The 17,384-nt window shown below is 40.9% G+C and overlaps 1 protein-coding gene across 3 annotated transcripts in view; it reads right to left on the bottom strand.

The window, feature by feature from the left end:
• Window positions 1-17,384, bottom strand: part of SEMA7A (semaphorin 7A (John Milton Hagen blood group)) — a 60,830-nt gene that overhangs the window by 28,272 nt on the left and 15,174 nt on the right. For all 3 annotated transcript variants that reach the window (XR_005747872.1, XR_005747871.1, XM_040343006.1), the window contains exons 3-6: window positions 13,712-13,744; window positions 11,929-12,024; window positions 6,774-6,864; window positions 173-295 (exon numbers count right to left, since the gene is read on the bottom strand). Coding sequence is in view for 1 of the 3 variants with exons in the window: in XM_040343006.1 (XP_040198940.1) it covers window positions 173-295; window positions 6,774-6,864; window positions 11,929-12,024; window positions 13,712-13,744 (343 nt within the window). In the remaining 2 variants the exon portion in view is untranslated. The remainder of the gene's footprint in view (window positions 1-172; window positions 296-6,773; window positions 6,865-11,928; window positions 12,025-13,711; window positions 13,745-17,384) is intronic.

Genomic DNA, 17,384 nt, shown 5'->3' with positions numbered 1-17,384 from the left:
TTTTATATGCTTTTATTTGTTAATCACTACAATAAAAATGTTGGCATCCTTCCGGAGTGTGCAGGCATTCATCCATTTTTCCCTTAATGAATAACATCAAATATATTTCTCTCTATAAAACTTAGTTGCTCAGTCATTTCCTCTTCAATGTTGTATCCTAATGCACACTTACTCTTTAGGAGATCCCCGCCTGTGAAACGCAAAGGTTCTTTGCCAAAAAGCTTACGGAATGTGGCTTTCTTTGTGCTTGCCCCATTGTTGGATTGTTTGGGAATTGTAGAGTATGTTTCACTTCCTATGAGAGATAACAATACAGTAAAATGGGAAACAAGAACGAGATAAATGCACAGACAGGGCACAGTAAAGCACAGCAGGGGGAAAAGACAGAACTATGACGCAGAAGGTCTATAATACATACAATAATGACAACTGAATCAGAAGTAAAACTTTGGCCGGACGTTGCCCTGAAAAATCTCACATTACCAGTTGAGCCTGCCAGGGAAGTCGGCCTAATTTTATTTCCTGTGATGGTGTAGCAACTATGCTGCACTGCTCCTGAGTTCGGAGCACCTTTGGCATTCTCATTTAGGCTGTGCCTGTGTGCACTACAGTTGGATGAAAGAATGCTGCAGGAGTGTGCCTATCGGCATTGTCACTTCTCAATTATAAGCCTGTAGCTTGAAAATCAGCACTTGGCCACACCTCGTCCTGCCCACTGCTTTCTGGGGTGACAGCACTGCCTCTGTTGCTAAAATCTTCTTAGCGTGAGCTGCAGTGCCTGAGAGGGGGGAGCATGTGAGATACAAGTGAAGGAGGATTTGGCTAGCCAAGAAACATAAAAAGCTTTTTGTATACTTTATGATACTTGTGCATCACATAGTAACATGTTTTGGTACTTGTTTAGAATGTCATATAGGAGACTTTAGTTGCACTTTTCGAGACCTTACCAATATAGCAGAAATTCCTAAAGAAGAGATCTGCAAAGCACTATGTACATTCACATGGAAAAGTAAATAAACCCCTATATATTTATCACCACTTCAAATACATGGATTTAGAATCAGGTGCTTCAGATTAAAGGAGAAGTACAGCCAAAGCATGTTTGGCTGGGCTTCTCCTATGAATCACAGGAGTGCAGTTTTTTTTGCACTCCTGTGATCCGTTTTCAGTAGAGAGTGGGCTAAAGTCCACTCTCTGCTGATGTCACAGAAGTGAGTCCAGGCACCACGTCATCATGACCACGGAGTAGGGATCTGCCCAGATCCATGGACCAACACCCGGCTCACTTGTGCACCGACACTGCTACTAAGAGCCTGAGCCGGCCACCCCCTCCACATCCCAGCACTCCAATGAGCCAGGAGGGAGAAGAGTAGAGAGCTGTGACTGAGAGTCTACAGCTCTCTGCTCGAGGAGCTGTGAAAACCGAGCGATCGGCGGTGTTCGATCGCTCGGTTCTCAGTACAGTGGCGCTGGGGGACAGATGCAGCATCGGACCGATGCTAGGTAAGTATGAAAAATAAAAACCCATACTTCTCTTTTGAGTGATTAGAACTTCCATAGAGAATATGCAGGTGGAACATGCATAATGGCCATACCTACTGCCATTAAGGGACGATAATTTGTATGAAGCCTTTACACAGATTCCCCTAATGCATTCCATCGTGATTGCAAAAACATCTACTCCTCAGGTCCTGAAGAAGAGGAGGTCCTTCCCCAAAAAACACATTGATGCTCTAAACCCAAAAACGAAAACTACTGGGTGCTTCTTGGTACCCTTTCAAGTGTTCAAATATGTTAAAAAGTCAGCAATTCTCATGAAGTATACTTAATTTTATACGTGAATGTATAATTGAACTGATCTGATAACATAACAAAGAAAAACACTTCACTAAAGTTGAAAAAAATCTTACAAACCTACTCATTTAGGAGTTCTTCCTAGGTGCTAATTATTTACTGCAATAAACCATAATTCACCTTGTAATGGTGTAGGATCAGTGGAGTGAGTTCCAAATGGTTACTATGGTTTACTACACTTAAGGGAATAAGTAAGGTGATATGTCTAGAGGGGGACTCTAGCAATGGATTTTGGATCATTAAGATATAAACCAAAAAATAATATCACTCACTGTGGCTTCTACCCTGTCCACAGCACACTGCCTTTCTTAAATCAACAGGGTTAAGTTATACTTTAAACCATCGGTCTCCAAACTGCAGCCCTTTGCTTTCTTTTATCTGGCCCTTGGGGTGCTATTTTATTCACTGATACCAATGAAGGTCACAATTTCTCCCAATGACACCAACAATGGGGACAATTCCTCCCAATAACAACAACAATAGGAGCCAAAAGGCACCAATGATGGCGCACAATTCTTCCCAATGACACCAACAATGGGACCTAGTGTCACCAAAATGGGGCACAATTCCTTCCAGGAAAACCAACAATGGAGCACAATTCCTCTCCATTGACACCAATGATAGGGCACATTTCCTCCTACATGACATCAATGATGGGGCACAATTCCTCCCACCAACACCAATGATGGGGATTTTTTTACTTCCACTGACGCTGGGACATTTTGTACTCTCAATGGTCAGAGTCTGCCCCCCCCCCCTAAAGTTTAAAGGACAGTAAGTTTGGAGACCCCTGCTTTATACTGTTAATGAAGGCAGACAGCTCAATTCAAAATTTCACGTTATTGCGCTGGTAAACCAGGACCATAAGCAGCTGGCAACAACAATCCAGATGAGATTGCAGACAACATTTACAACACAAAATTGCCACGCTAACTAAAGTAGAGGTCGGCGTCATCGCCATGAGCTTTCATGAAACGCATTGGGAATTCTTGTGATGTTACCATACCGACCAATTCCATGAGGCTGTCAGCTGGATTCCCAGGATGGATACACACTGCATATATGCTCATTTTTAACTGTCTGTGTGTGTCCCAGAAGATGACGGGACCATTCAAAAAGCGCAGTGCCACTCGCTTCACTGCCGATTTCCCTTACTTGCAATGCCGCCACCTGCATCCGAAGCCGATCAACAAGACGGCTTGGGGTGCCAACATCGTGAGATTTCTGGAAAGGTAAGTGTCCTTATATTAACCCTCCTGGCGGTGTTCCCGAGTCTGACTCGGGGTTAGATTTCTGTGCTGCGATCGGTAACCCCGAGTCAGACTCTGGCTTGCCTCGCAGCATCCACAGACAGTGTTTACTGACCTTGTCCCTGGATCCAGCGATGCCACCGCGCTGTGTGAGCGAGCGGGACCTCGCTCGATTCACACAGCGTCCTCCTGTGCTGCCGATCTCCGTTCCCTGCGACGTTACGACGCACGGGAGCGGTGAACGGCGCCAAATTCAAAAACGTAAACAAACACAATATACACAGTATACTGTAATCTTATAGATTACAGTACTGTATGTAAAAAATACACACCCCCTTTGTCCCTAGTGGTCTGCCCAGTGTCCTACATGTACTTTTATATAATAAAAACCTTTCTTTCTCCCTGCAAACTGTAGATTGTCCATAGCAACCAAAAGTGTATTTTTATGTCAAAAATGGTTTTAGAGCAGCTAGAAAACAGCGATAATAAATTATAATCACTTGCAGAAATGTGCGATAGCGATTTGTGGGGAAATTCGTCATAAAAAAAAAAAAAATAATGACAGCAACAATTCTGCAACTGAGCAAATTTCAGTGATTTTGAGTTGATTACATTATTGAATCATTTTTATTATAATTATATTATTATTTGTTATAATTATTTATAATTATTTATTATATTATAATTTTGTTTTTAAAAAAATGTCATACCTGGGATGCCTACAAGACTCTTGTTTGGTCAGATTTAAGTGAGTTATTCCTAAAAATTACAGACCTACAGTATAAAACGCCAAATTTCCTTTCAAATAATGGTACCGCTTCAGCACCTTTTTTCTAAAAGAATCATACCGCCAGGGAGGTTAAAAGTTAGCAGCTACAGTATTTATAGCCGATGACTTTTAAAAAAAAATGTACAGACTGGAACCCCGCTTTAAGGGACATCCTACAATATTGCGTTTTTGACTCAATTTAGAGTCCACTTTTTCAGTAAGCAGTCATTTCTTACCAGTGGGTGTAGGCGCACCTGGGTGATTCACTTTTTTGTATGATATTCACTAACAAGTTGTATATTGGATTTATGCTGAACACTGAACTTTTTTCATCCTCCTTGGAGTGATTTATAAGTTTCATCATTGGACTGTTATCACTTACGGGACTTTTTCCTTCTGGGGATTTTTTTTACATTTTTCTACTTATAACTACTTTAGTTAGTGTGGCAATTATTTGTTGTACAGACAGCTAAATTCACAAGTAAAGTATGCAGGTTCCCTGCCAAAAAACTGTAACTTTCTTCCTTTCTAATTCAGACAGCCTTATTAGCAATTTTGCACCTGACCACATGTTCTATATTTCAGATAAAGCAAAACTGATTGGTCAGTGAGTGCCTTTTTTGAATAGTGAAGAAGTGGTAATATATGATGAAGTCAACCCCACGCTCTGTTCAACTATCAGCCAGTTCTCTGGGTAATGCCTCTCCCTCTCCCAGTCTTAATTTGACAGACTGAGATATTATATATCATTTAATTAAGGGTGTTTCTACTGAATCCATACTTGGGTTTTAATGGGAGTGTGATATACCATTTCTTACTACACTTTGTTTTAAGAAAAATAACTCCTAATTGAATAAGCATGGCAGTGATTATCGCAACGTCATCCTCCTTTTGTCATGTACATGTGGGCCAATGAAAAGAAAAACAGGGGCTGTGCATGTCCATTCCTCATGGCTGTCAATGTTGGGCATAGGTAGAAATACATTATAATTTCCACTGACTTCCAATCTTCACTCTGGTCAGATTGCTATTCTTTGGCTTAGGAAATACACAGCAGGCCTCCAAGATTAACAATATTGCTAGTACCGGTAGCTTAATTTTAAATCTGCAATCAGCTCTGCTGTTAGAGACTTATGGCCTGTACACACGTTCCAAAAATCGGACGACAGATCGGTTAGAAAAGTCACGAAAGTGATGTCATGTGTTGTAATGTATTGGTATTGTATTTTCGGACGACAACTATACTGACTAAATGAAAATCGTAAGATCTGGTATCGTACGAGGCAAATTTTCGTGCTTGTCCGATCGAATAATATCTGATGAATTGTCATGATCGGCTCTCGAAAACTATGTACTAACGATCCGATTATCGTACGATTCTTCCTCGGACAACAGTTTTCGTACGATATTCGGATCGTGTGTACGGACCAGTAGAAACATACTTGCTTAGACTGGAGTTCTTCTTTAAACCTCTAGTGAATGGATATTGATTTTGTACAGCATGCTTAGTAAAAGAAATAGGAAATGAACCAAGAGTAGGTTGCTGACTCTACTAAATTCCTAATTTACTTACACAAAAATGTGCCAATTCCGCAAAAAAAAAAACAATTCCTAACTGCTGTTTTTGCACTAATGTATTGTACTAACATGGCAAATTCACACAAAGTTCTTGGTAAAGGTAAAAAAAAGGCTACTTATAGCAATTTTACTGCATTTTGCTGTAAACTATACAATTGGCTGCATCTAGACAACTTAAAGACCACCAATATTGTATCCTGATAACCATATTCAGTAACATATTCAATATACCATATTAACATTATATATACTGTATATACAGTGTGTGTGTGTGTGTATATATATATATATATATATATATATATATATATATATATATATATATATATATATATATATATATTATATATATATATATATATATATATATATATATATATATATATATATATATATATAAAATCTTTTTTTATTATTATTTTTGCACATGCTTTTAGTTATATTTTTCTCCACATTTACCTCCAAACCAAGCTGTCCACTAAACAGTGATAGGGGTTGGAACGGTCAGAATGTTGACAATTGTCATGTTTTATTCAAATGGTTTTAGGCTCTCTTTAAAAAAAAGCTGAAACTGTGACTGCATCCCTGGCTATAACATTATCAGAATACAATACAACAGATATTGTGTGTTGTATGTTCTAGTTAGGTAGGGCTAAAGGAACAAATTGCAAGATTTAGCAACACAAGTTAATTATAACAACGCTAGAGCTTTAATTATAGGATAAAATAAGGTATATAAGTTGTTAAAAAGGAAAAGCGTAAAGGGAAACTATAGTTTTGTTACAGTTTATATATATATATATATATATATATATATATATATATATATATATATATATATATATATATATATATATATATATATATATATATATATATATAGTGTGTGTCTGTATGTATGCCCAATTTATATAAATCTGATCGATGACTATTAATCTTTTAAAAAGTCCTAAAGTTTTTTATATAGTTTGTTCTTTTATATGTATGTACATATAGATACATACTAGGTTTCAGATACACAGGCTGCTTATTAGTAATGCACACTGTCCATGCTATCCTCCTCTCTCTCATAGATCTACTGCTGTTAAGCAGAGATGTAAATTACACGCCCGAATATACAGAGGTGACCATTTAAAACTCTATATATGAACTATAAAAATTATAATATAAAATGGCACCAAGTAAAAATACGAGAGCAATGTAAAAAATTACATCCAAGCATATTTTATCATATTAACTCCAAATGTATGCCCCCCCAAATACTATAGTTTCCCTTTATTAAAGCAAAACTCAAGATAGAACAATGAACACTATTTATTCACCTGTTTTTAAAATATTATAATTGAGCCCTGGGTAGCGAGGGGATAATTGTCCATCCCAACTTGAACTAATTTTTTCAAAATTTTCACCATCCTGAAACAAAGATCAGTGTATAAATGTCTACAAAGAAAAGACTAGTTAGAAATATTTTTTATAAACAGTGGTGTGGTCCTGGTAAATTCAGACCGCTGCTTTATACATGGGGTGATAAGGATAACTGCAGATGAGGGTGAAGATGACGTAAGCTTGCACAGTTATAACTTAAGGAAAAATATTTTGATTCTTTCATAAACCCATTTTTGACTGGATTCCTTCAAAATAGCCAAGTAACCCATTGAGTCCCAGATCATCACTAAATCAAAAAGATTTCAGACACATTTTGAAAATTAAAGAAACACTGTGGGCCAGATCCACGTACCTCGGCGCATATCTAAGGCCGGCGTAGCGTATCTCAGATACACTACGCCGCCGTAACTTAGAGCGGAGGTTCCTTATCCACAAAGAATTTGCGCCGTAAGTTGCGGCGTAGTGTAAATGTGTCGGCGTAAGGGCGCGAAATTCAAATGACTAAGATGTGGGCGTGATTTATGTTAATTAATCTTGACCCCACGTAAATCACGTTTTTTCTGAACGGTGCATGCGCCGTCCGTGGGGGTATCCCAGTGCGCATGCTCGAAATCACGTCGCAAATAGTCAATGCTTTCGACGTGAACGTAATTTACGCAAAGCCCTATTCGTGAACGTTTTACGCAAATGACGGAAAATTTGACGCTGGCCCGACGTCCATACTTAACATTGCATACGCCTCATAGAGCAGGGGTAACGTTACGCCGGAAAAAGCCTTACGCAAACGACGTAAAAAAAAGCGCCGGGCGGGCGGACGTACGTTCTGTGAATTGGCGTATCTAGCTAATTTGCATACTCTACGTGGAAATCAACGAAAGCGCCAACTAGCGGCGGATCTAGCCCACATTCAGGCGTATCTTGTTTTGTGAATCCAAAACAAAGATACGCCGGCGCATCGTAGAATAGAGGTCGACCGATATGGGTTTTTCTCTGGCCGATGCCGATGCCGATATTTAGAAATCGCGGCGGCCGATAGCCGATTTATGATGCCGATTTTTTTGGGCCGATATGTTAAGCCAATCAGGCGCTTTTGGGCTAAACAGTAAAGTTAGCCCATATTTTTATTTTTTCGTCCAAAAGTTTTCATTACCTGTTTTTATATATAATATATATATATTTTACACAAAAACAGGTAATAAACTTTTGGATGAAAAAAAAAAATATGGGCTAACTTTACTGTTTATTTTTTTTTTTGTTAAAGTATATTTTTTTCCCCAAAAAATGTGTTTGAAAGACCGCTGCGCAAATACCGTGTAACATTAAATATTGCAGCAATCGCTATTTTATTTCCTAGGGTCTCTGCTAAAAATATATATATAATGTTTGGGGGTTCCAAGTAATTTTCTAGCAGAAAATACAGAATTTTTACTTGTAAGCATCAAGTGTCAAAAAAGATTTAGCCTTTAAATGGTTAAACTGAGAATTCTCCTACACGGAGTACAGTTAATTGATAAGTAGCAACATTGTATATCTTTTCTAAAACTTGGCAGGCTGCCCAGGAGAGAGAGAAGGTCTTCTATGGGAAGCTTCAGGCAACTTGCATTGACTTCTATTACAGAAGCTTTTTGCAAGTCGCAGTGCTGAAATTTAAATCGGCATTTTTAAAGCACAAATCGGCCGATGCCGATTAATTTAAAAACGCCAAATATCGGCCGATATATCGGCCAACCGATATATCGGTCGACCTCTATCGTAGAACTTACGCGGCATATCAATAGATACGCCGCCGTAAGTTCTTCGTGGATCTGGGCCTGTAAGTTTATTGAAATTACTCAATACTGCTATCAGGAAACCAGGAATTACCAATTTTTTTTTTTTTTTAAACTTACATTGGGCCAGCTTGGTTATTATTATTATACAGTACAGGATTTATATAGCGCCAACAGTTTGTACAGAGCTTTACAATATAAAGGGAGACAATACAGCAACGGTACAATTCAATACAAGAGGGTTAGGTGTACGCTGATCCTGCGAGCTTACAGTCTAATAGGGAGGGGCTGGTGAAACAAAAAGGAGTAGCTGTAAAGCGATGAACTGATGAGGGATGAACTGATGAGGGAAGTAGAAGATTTGGTTGTTAGCTGAAGGCAGGATAGGCTTCCCTGGAGAGATGAGTTTTCAGGGATCTCCTGAAGTAGGAGATAACCGGACAGATTGGGGTAGCGAGTTCCACAGGATGGGAGAGACTCTGGAGAAGTCATGGAGACAAGCATTGGAGGAGGACACAAGGATGCTAGAGAGCAGGAGGTCATGGGAGGAGCGGAAAGGACGGTTTGGGTGATATTTGGAGATCAGACTGGTGATGTAGCTCGGGACAGTGTTGTAAATGGCTTTGTATGTTATTGTTAGTGTTGTGAATTTTTTTCATTGAGCAATGGGAAGCCAGGAGAGGGATTGGCAGAGGGGGTGGCGGACACTGAATGGTTGGTGAATGAGTCTCGCAGAAGCATTCATTATAGACTGAAGAGGGGATAACTTGTGGAGAGGTAGGTCAATGAGTGAAGCCTGCAAGATTTGGACAGCAATTGGATTTGGGGCTGAAAGGATAGATCACAGTTCAAAAATTACCCCTAGTACCTTGGCATGAGGGGAGAGACTGATGGTTGTATTATTGATCTTGACGGAGAAGTCAGGAGGGGGCATAGGCCAGGGGAATAATTATGAGCTTGGTTTTAGAAAGATTGGGCCAGATTCTTAAAAGGCTTACGATGGCGCAACGCCATTTGCGCCGTCGTAAGTCCTAATCTGGCCCGTCGTATCTATGCGACTGATTCTTAGAATCAGTTACGCATAGATATCCATTAGATCTGACAGGCGTAAGGCTCTTACGCTGTCAGATCTTAGATGCAATTTTTTTTCCCGCCGCTAGGTATCGCCGACGTCGTTTATGCAAATTAGCTATTTACGCAAGATTCCCGAACGTACGCGCGGTCGGCGCAGTGAATTTACGACGTTTCCGTAGCATTTGTGACGCGTAAAGTTGCCCCTGCTATATGAGGGGCAACCAATGTTAAGTATGGCCGTCGTTCCCGCGTCGAAATTAAAAAAAGTATATAGTTTGCGTAAGTCGTCCGTGAATGGCGCTGGACGCCATTTACGTTAACGTCGAAACCAATGACGTCCTTGCGACGTCATTTAGCGCAATGCACGTCGGGAAATTTTAGGGACGGCGCATGCGCAGTACGATCGGCGCGGGAACGCGCCTAATTTAAACGATCCACGCACCCTACCTGGATCATTTGAATTAGGCGGGCTTGCGTCGGAGAATTTACGCTACGCCGCCGCAACTTTACAGGCAAGTACTTTGTGAATCAAGCACTTGCCCGTAAAACTTGCGGCCGCGTAACGTAAACGAGATACGTTACGGCCGCATAGTTTTACGCCGATCTACGAGAATCTGGCCCATTGAGTTTAAAGAAGTGGTTACATGTAGTTATCCATGTGTCCCATCCAGGGGCCACTGGGTGTGATGAAATCCACTGTAGAAATATGTGCTACATACAATCAGCGATGTTTCTTTCCTGCTGTTGCTGGAGCAATTTGCCCTCTGTACACCGAACACAGGGAGTCACTAGCTCCCGTACCTCCGCCATTCAGCAAACGTCTTGTAGTATTTTTTCAATGAAAAAATGCATTCTGTGATTGGACAATGCAGAGAGGAGACCTTGTCAAAAGATCTCAGGCTGATAACAGACTAATGGAGCAGGAAAAAGTTATGAGACACAGGGCTTTGAAGAGAGATAACAAAACACTACAGATATATGTGCCCAGTTAATATTTCATGAATCGAGTTTACATCCACTTTAAAGCTGGCCATACACTGATAGATTATGAATGAATATCTTGCAAATTCCCCCATCCATGCTCATAGCATGGATGGACAAATCTTCACTGCCAGGCTATTTTATTCTCTGTATCTAAACAGCGGATGCATGTATTTTGATGTAACCATCCAACATTTTTTCACCCTACAAAGAATTTAGAGCAGTATATCAGGAACCACTCAAAATTTGCACAGTTTATGGCCACCTATAGTTCTAAGGTCTGCCCACCTGCTGTGGCCATTATGAAGTGCTCCCATTCTCCCTATTGCATTTGTATTGATTTTATACTATGCAAAATTCAACAGGAGATGCTGGTGCAAGCTAAGGTTGGTGGGAACACTCAGTTGGACATAAATTATAGCAAGGCAACTTCACTGTAACTTACAGGATAGTTATTGTCACAAACTGCGGTGAACGAGAGTGAACCACAACTGCGGTTTGGGAAAAGGTTTCAATGCACTTCTTCATGTATGTGATTTTCAGTACTGGACACCAGGCGTCACTCTAAACAGCGAAAAAGATTTTGGGGGTTCACGACATCATATCTCTCACATATAGGAATGCTACTAAGGGAGCAGGTATGACCTTCAACCCCTAGCCTTAAAAGGTTATAGCGAACATGTTCAGTAATTCAGGCATGAATGCCGTATACTATTAACAACAAATGTCAAGCACGTAGCATATGAGAATACTGTATGCAGATAGCATTAACATGAGAGAGGTTCAAATACAGTACTTGGTAAATACAAGCTATATGTGATCAGGGTAATTCTGGAGCAATAAATGTAACGTAGTACTGGTACTTATCCATTTGCAGAGCATGAGAGTTCTTAAGTAAACAGAGTATTGTAGCAGCAATGGGATTCTGTAATGGAGGGTCTCTTGGTGAAGGATATCTTAGGGTGTCCCCAGCAACTGCGGTAAGGATTAAGTTGTAGCTTAGGGATGGCATGGTCGGCCTGCGATGGTATTCAGTTGAGGGGATATTGCCTGTAGTTTGCTTGTAGCGTGGTACGGCCGACAATAATAGGACAGCGTGTAGTAACAACGCTGTCCTGTTTATAGCCGCAAGGCATGTGTGAGAAATTAGCGTTAATTTCCCTCGGCACTTCTGCGTTCCATGCTGTTTACAGTTATACACTCTCATTGCATTTCTTCAAGTATCAGGCCCAGAAGAAGAGCACAAAAATAGTTTTCTTAGACCTACCAATTTCCAGCAGGCAGGGCTATAGGCATTAGTACCACAGGCCATAAGATATCCATCATTTCGTGTCACATATGTCACAAAATTTCTACAGAAATCCTGCAAAAAAAAGAAAGAAGCATAATGTAAGCCATTAGAAGTAAAGGTAATACAATTCAAGGATATTCCAGTGATTGTAACACATCCCCATATCTCACCAAACTTCTACTAACACAAGATTAGCAGAAGGAGCCCAAAGGTTGGCGCACTTGCTATGGAACTTCCGTTTTATTGTGCCGTCGTATGTGCTGTACGTGACAGCGTTCTTGACGCTCGCAATTTCCGACAACATTTGTGCGACCGTGTGTATGCAAGAGAAGTTTGAGCCAACATCCGTCGGAAATGTATCCGCGGTTTTGTTGTCGGAATGTCTAATCACGTGTATGCGGCATCAGGGTTATAGGAAGGGTCAGAGTTGAGGTTGCAGTAAGAGTTGCTAGGAGAGTTGAGTTTACAAGATAGGATTAGTGTAAGGGATGAGGTAACCAAGGTGGTTTCTGTGAGGATTGGAGTTACAGGAAGGGTTGCTGTGAGAGTTGGATTTACAAGATAGGATTAGTGTATTGGATGAGGTAACAGGGATGGTTTCTGTGAGGGTTGGGGTTACAGGGAGGTTTGGTGAGAGAACTGGAGTTACAGGAAGGGAAAAAGTTAGAGTTGAGGTTGCAGGAAGATAAGTTTAGTGTTAGAGATAGGGGGGTAACTGGGATGGTTTTTATGAAGGCTGGGGTTACAGGGGGGGTTAGGGTTAGAGTTGAAGTTGCAGGAAGAGTTGCTGTGACAGTTGGGTTTACAAGATAGGATGGTTGTTAGGGACGGTTTCTGTGAGGGTTGGGGTTACAGGAAGGGTTGGGGTTACAGTTAGGGTTACAGTTATGTGTTAGGGCAGTGGTCTCAAACTGGCGGCCCTCCAGCTGTTGCAAAACTACAAGTCTCATGAGGCATTGCAAGGCCAACAGTTACAAGCATGACTGCCACAGGCAGAGGCATGATGGGACTTGTAGTTTCACAATAGCTGGAGGGCCGCCAGTTTGGGACCCCTGTGTTAAGGTTAGGGTTGGAACTGTAATTGCAAGCTAGGTTACTGTGAAGGTTGAGGCTGCAGGGTTAGTGTTGGTTGGGGTTACAAGAAAAACAGTGCTAGCCATTTCCTTATGAGAACAAGAATATTAGAAAAACCACATTGCTTATATGTGAGGTCCTCTTCTACTTTAAAAGCCTGTGAGAGCATAGTGTCCTGTGACAAGAAGTGCGTAGCCCTCCAGCAGACCATGTGACAATCTAGCCACATCAAGGGTTTAGTGAATTATTCAGACCTTCTGACTAGCACAGTTGACATGTTCTGTGGACAGTGTTACCACATCACTGACTTGATGATTAGAGTTCTTTAATAATGCATTAGTGTAATAAAGTAAATGAATGGGGCTGCTGATTCACAGTGGTTGGAACAACACCTTGTGAATATAGGACATATTTTTACTTATACACACCTAAAATCCATAGAAAGAAATAAGCAAAAGACTGAGTTTGCTCATATAAACATTAGAATCGGGTATTTGTTAGCTGGGGTAAGCAATGTAATTGTGTTTTTACAACTACCATGTCAACAGAAGTCTGAATTATAACAAAGGAAAGTACAACTTCCTCACAAGCATGTAGCAAACATTATATTGCTATTTCTTTGAAGCACAACTGTTTCTAAAAAGAGCACATTATTCATATATCACCCGGCTACATCATCACTTACCTTCCCACGACAGCTGTACTTTTCTGCTTTAATCTGCGAAAAGACAAATCATTATTGTAGACATTGATATTATTTGTATGCTGTCTTTCCAAAGTGTTAATATTTAATGGCTTGCTTATTTTAGCTGCATTATTGAAATTGCAATATCACAGTTGAGTACATCAGTGATACTTTATTTGCACTACATTTTCACTATTGTACTACATTTTCAGTACAAGCTTTCGGGGCCCACCCTTTTCTTCTTAGGCCGCGTACACGCGGTCGGTCCATCCGATAAGAACGGTCCGAAGGAGCGTTGTCATCGGTTAACCGATGAAGCTGACTGATGGTCTGATGTGCCTACACACCATCAGTTAAAAAAACGATCGGGTCAGAACGCGGTGACGTAAAACACAACGACGTGCAGAAAAAAACGAAGTTCAATGCTTCCAAGCATGCGTCGACTTGATTCTGAGCATGCGCGGCTTTTTAACCGATGCTTTTGCAACGGTTATCAGTCCATCGGTTAAATTTTAAAGCAAGTTCTCTTTTTTTTGACTGAAGGATAACTGACTGATGGGGCCCACACACGATCAGTTTTGACCGATGAAACGGTCCTTCAGTCCGTTTTCATCGGTTTTGACCGAGCGTGTGTACGCGGCCTAAGGCTCCATGTACACGGGATGTTTTTACAACTGCTCCTAAATTATTAAACTTGACAGATAGTAATCAACATTTAAAACGCCCGTTTTGCCGCATTTACATGCCGCGTTTAGCCGTGTTTGGCATCTGAAACGTGGAAATCTCCTGCGTCGGAACTCATTTTTTTGCTTTCAAATAAACGCTGTTAAAAGCAACTGCCTAAAAACGACTGTAAACGAGACTGTGTACATGGTCACATTAGATAACATTGAATGTGTTCAGGGGCAGTTGAAAAAAGCATCCAACTTCCTCTGAATGCGCGTTTAACAGCAGCAGTGTACATGAGGCCTAAGGTCTAAGCAGTTCTGATATATAAAGACTTTAGCACTTTTCCTAAACTCTGTTTATTGCACAATAGATACAATGACAGAATTACAAGAGCAATTGGAAACTAATGATTGCAAATTATTTTTATCATATATTAGCAATTAGCAATATTAGCATATTTCAAAAAAAAAAAAAATAATAATGATTTTTATTTTTTATCATGAACAGCACTCAGCTATGTTGCTTAAAGTAGATCTAAACCCAATCACTAAGGGCCAGATTCTCGTACAATTGCGGCGGCGCAACGTAATCCGTTTACGTTACACTGCCGCAAGATTTCAGTGTAAGTGCCTGATCCACAAAGCACTTACCTGTAAACTTGCGGCGGTGTATCGTAAACACGTCCGGCGCAAGCCCGCCCAATTCAAATGGGGCGTCTACCATTTAAATTAGGAGCGCTCCCGTGCCGGACGTACTGCGCATGCTCAGTTTAGAAATTCCCGCCGTGCTTTGCGCGACGTGACGTCATTTTTTAGAACGGCGACGTGCTTGGCGTCCATTCGTATTCCCGGACGTCTTACACCAAAACAAAAAAAAATTGAAATTCGACCCGGGAACGACAGCCATACTTTAACATGGCTCGACTAAAGTTAAGCCATGTTAAAGCAGGTGTAAATTTGTGACGGGAAAAAATTACTAGCGACGACGTAACGAACGCGAAAACCGTTGTGGATCGCCGTAAATGCTCATTAGCATACCCGACGCAGGAAAACGACGCAAACTCCACCCAGCGGCGGCCGAAGTATTGCATCCTAAGATCCGACAGTGTAAGTCAATTACACCTGTCGGATCTTAGGGCTATCTATGCGGAACTGATTCTATGAATCAGCCGCATAGATAGGACAGGAGATACGACGGTGTATCTGTTCTGTGAATCTGGCCCACAGTTCTTACAATCTTTAGACTCATATTCAATGTTTTTTTTTTTTAATCTGCAGCTTTTATTCATGCTATGAATGTCTGCGTTCAGACACTTTCTTCTATGGAATGACAACAATCTGTCCCTGTATCCTAAATGCTTTCCTGCATTGCTACCCTGAAATAGTGCTTTGCTCGTATGGTTAGAGGAATCATTTTTTTTTCGTTCTGCTAACAAACCATCCATGGCCAGCTTTAGTCCTCTTCTATTGTTGTCACTAGGGTTGTCCCTATACCGATACTAGTATCGGTACAGATACCGAGCATTTGGCCAAGTACTTGTACTCGGGCAAATGCTCCGATACCTGTATAGTCAGGGTGATCAGTGTGGTGGGGGAGTTACAAGCACCGATCACCGCTGTATAGATTTAAAACCCTGACAGCTGTTTCTCCGCTTCTCTCTCTAACCTAACGAATCCCCCCCCCGGTGGCTTTCAGCTGCTTTAGTGAAATCAGCAGTGATCGGTGCTTGTAACTCTCCCACACACGCACACCGATATCTGTCCCCGCATCCTCCTCCAGCCCCCCTCCGTTCTGCTGCTCTCTCCCTTTGTGTCCCCCTCCATGCTGCTCTCTCCCTCCGTGTCCCCCTCCATGCTGCTCTCTCTCTCCGTGTCCCCCTCCATGCTGCTCTCTCCCTCCGTGTCCCCATCCATGCTGCTCTCTCCCTCCGTGTCCCCCTCTATGCTGCTCTTTCTCTCCATGTCCCCCTCTATGCTGCTGTCCCCCTCCGTTCTCCTCCTTCTCCCCCTCAATCTGTCAGGATGGAGAGCGTAGGTAGGAGCCAGTAAATCCGTCTCCTTACTGTTCTGATCACTGACTCTGTCCATTCACATAACTGAAACATCATAAACTGTGTTTACAATGTTTCAGTTTATTGAATGGAGAGGAGCCGTTGTCTTCTCTATATTCATTTTCAGTGCAGCTAAGGCTGCTGAGAAAGGGACTGGGGAATCTGTGTCCCTAGTCCCTGTACCTGTCTCAAAGGGGAGATGTTAAGACCCCTGATATCTCACCAAAGGCCCCCAACAGGGCTGATAAAAAAAATGCAATAAATAATAAAAAAAATTATTGTAAAAAATAAGAAAAAATAAAATAAAAAACACACTGACACTGTCCATCCCCCCCCTTAAAAAAAAAAAAGAAAGCATTGTAAAAAAAAAAAAAAAAAAAATTGTAAATAAAAATAAAAATAAATTGCGTAAAAAAAAAAAAATACTGACACATGTGCCACTGTCACATTCGATTAAAAGAAAGTATTGGTAATCGGTATCGGCGAGTAAAAAGTATTGGTACTTGTAGTCGGTCTTAAAAAAGTGGTATCAGGACAACCCTAGTTGTCACCATCAGAGAACCTGGCTTGGGCAAAGGACTGCAGCTGCCACAGGAGCGTACATGCTAGAAAATGATGTGGCTGCAAAGGCAATCAGAATTGCTGACATGCAAAAGAATCAAGTATCTTCTAAAGGAAAACAACATGGCAATTGTTTTTAATATACTGGGGTATGATTTACTAAAACTGGAGAGTGCAAAATCTGGTGCAGCTCTGCATAGAAACCATCAGCTTCTAGGTTTTATTTTTTTATCAGAGTTTTATTGAACAAGTTGAAGCTAGAAGCTTATTGGCTACCATGCAGAGCTGCACCAGATTTTGCACTCTGCAGTTTTAATGATTCATACCCCAGTATATTAAAAACAATTGCCATGTTGTTTTCCTTTAGAAGATACTTGATTGTTTTGCATGTCA

The sequence above is a fragment of the Rana temporaria genome, chromosome 3 (genome assembly GCF_905171775.1).
Source record: "Rana temporaria chromosome 3, aRanTem1.1, whole genome shotgun sequence".
Classification (NCBI taxonomy): domain Eukaryota; kingdom Metazoa; phylum Chordata; class Amphibia; order Anura; family Ranidae; genus Rana; species Rana temporaria.
Note: the sequence above shows the minus strand (reverse complement) of the source record. Positions and strands in the feature narration are given on the sequence as shown.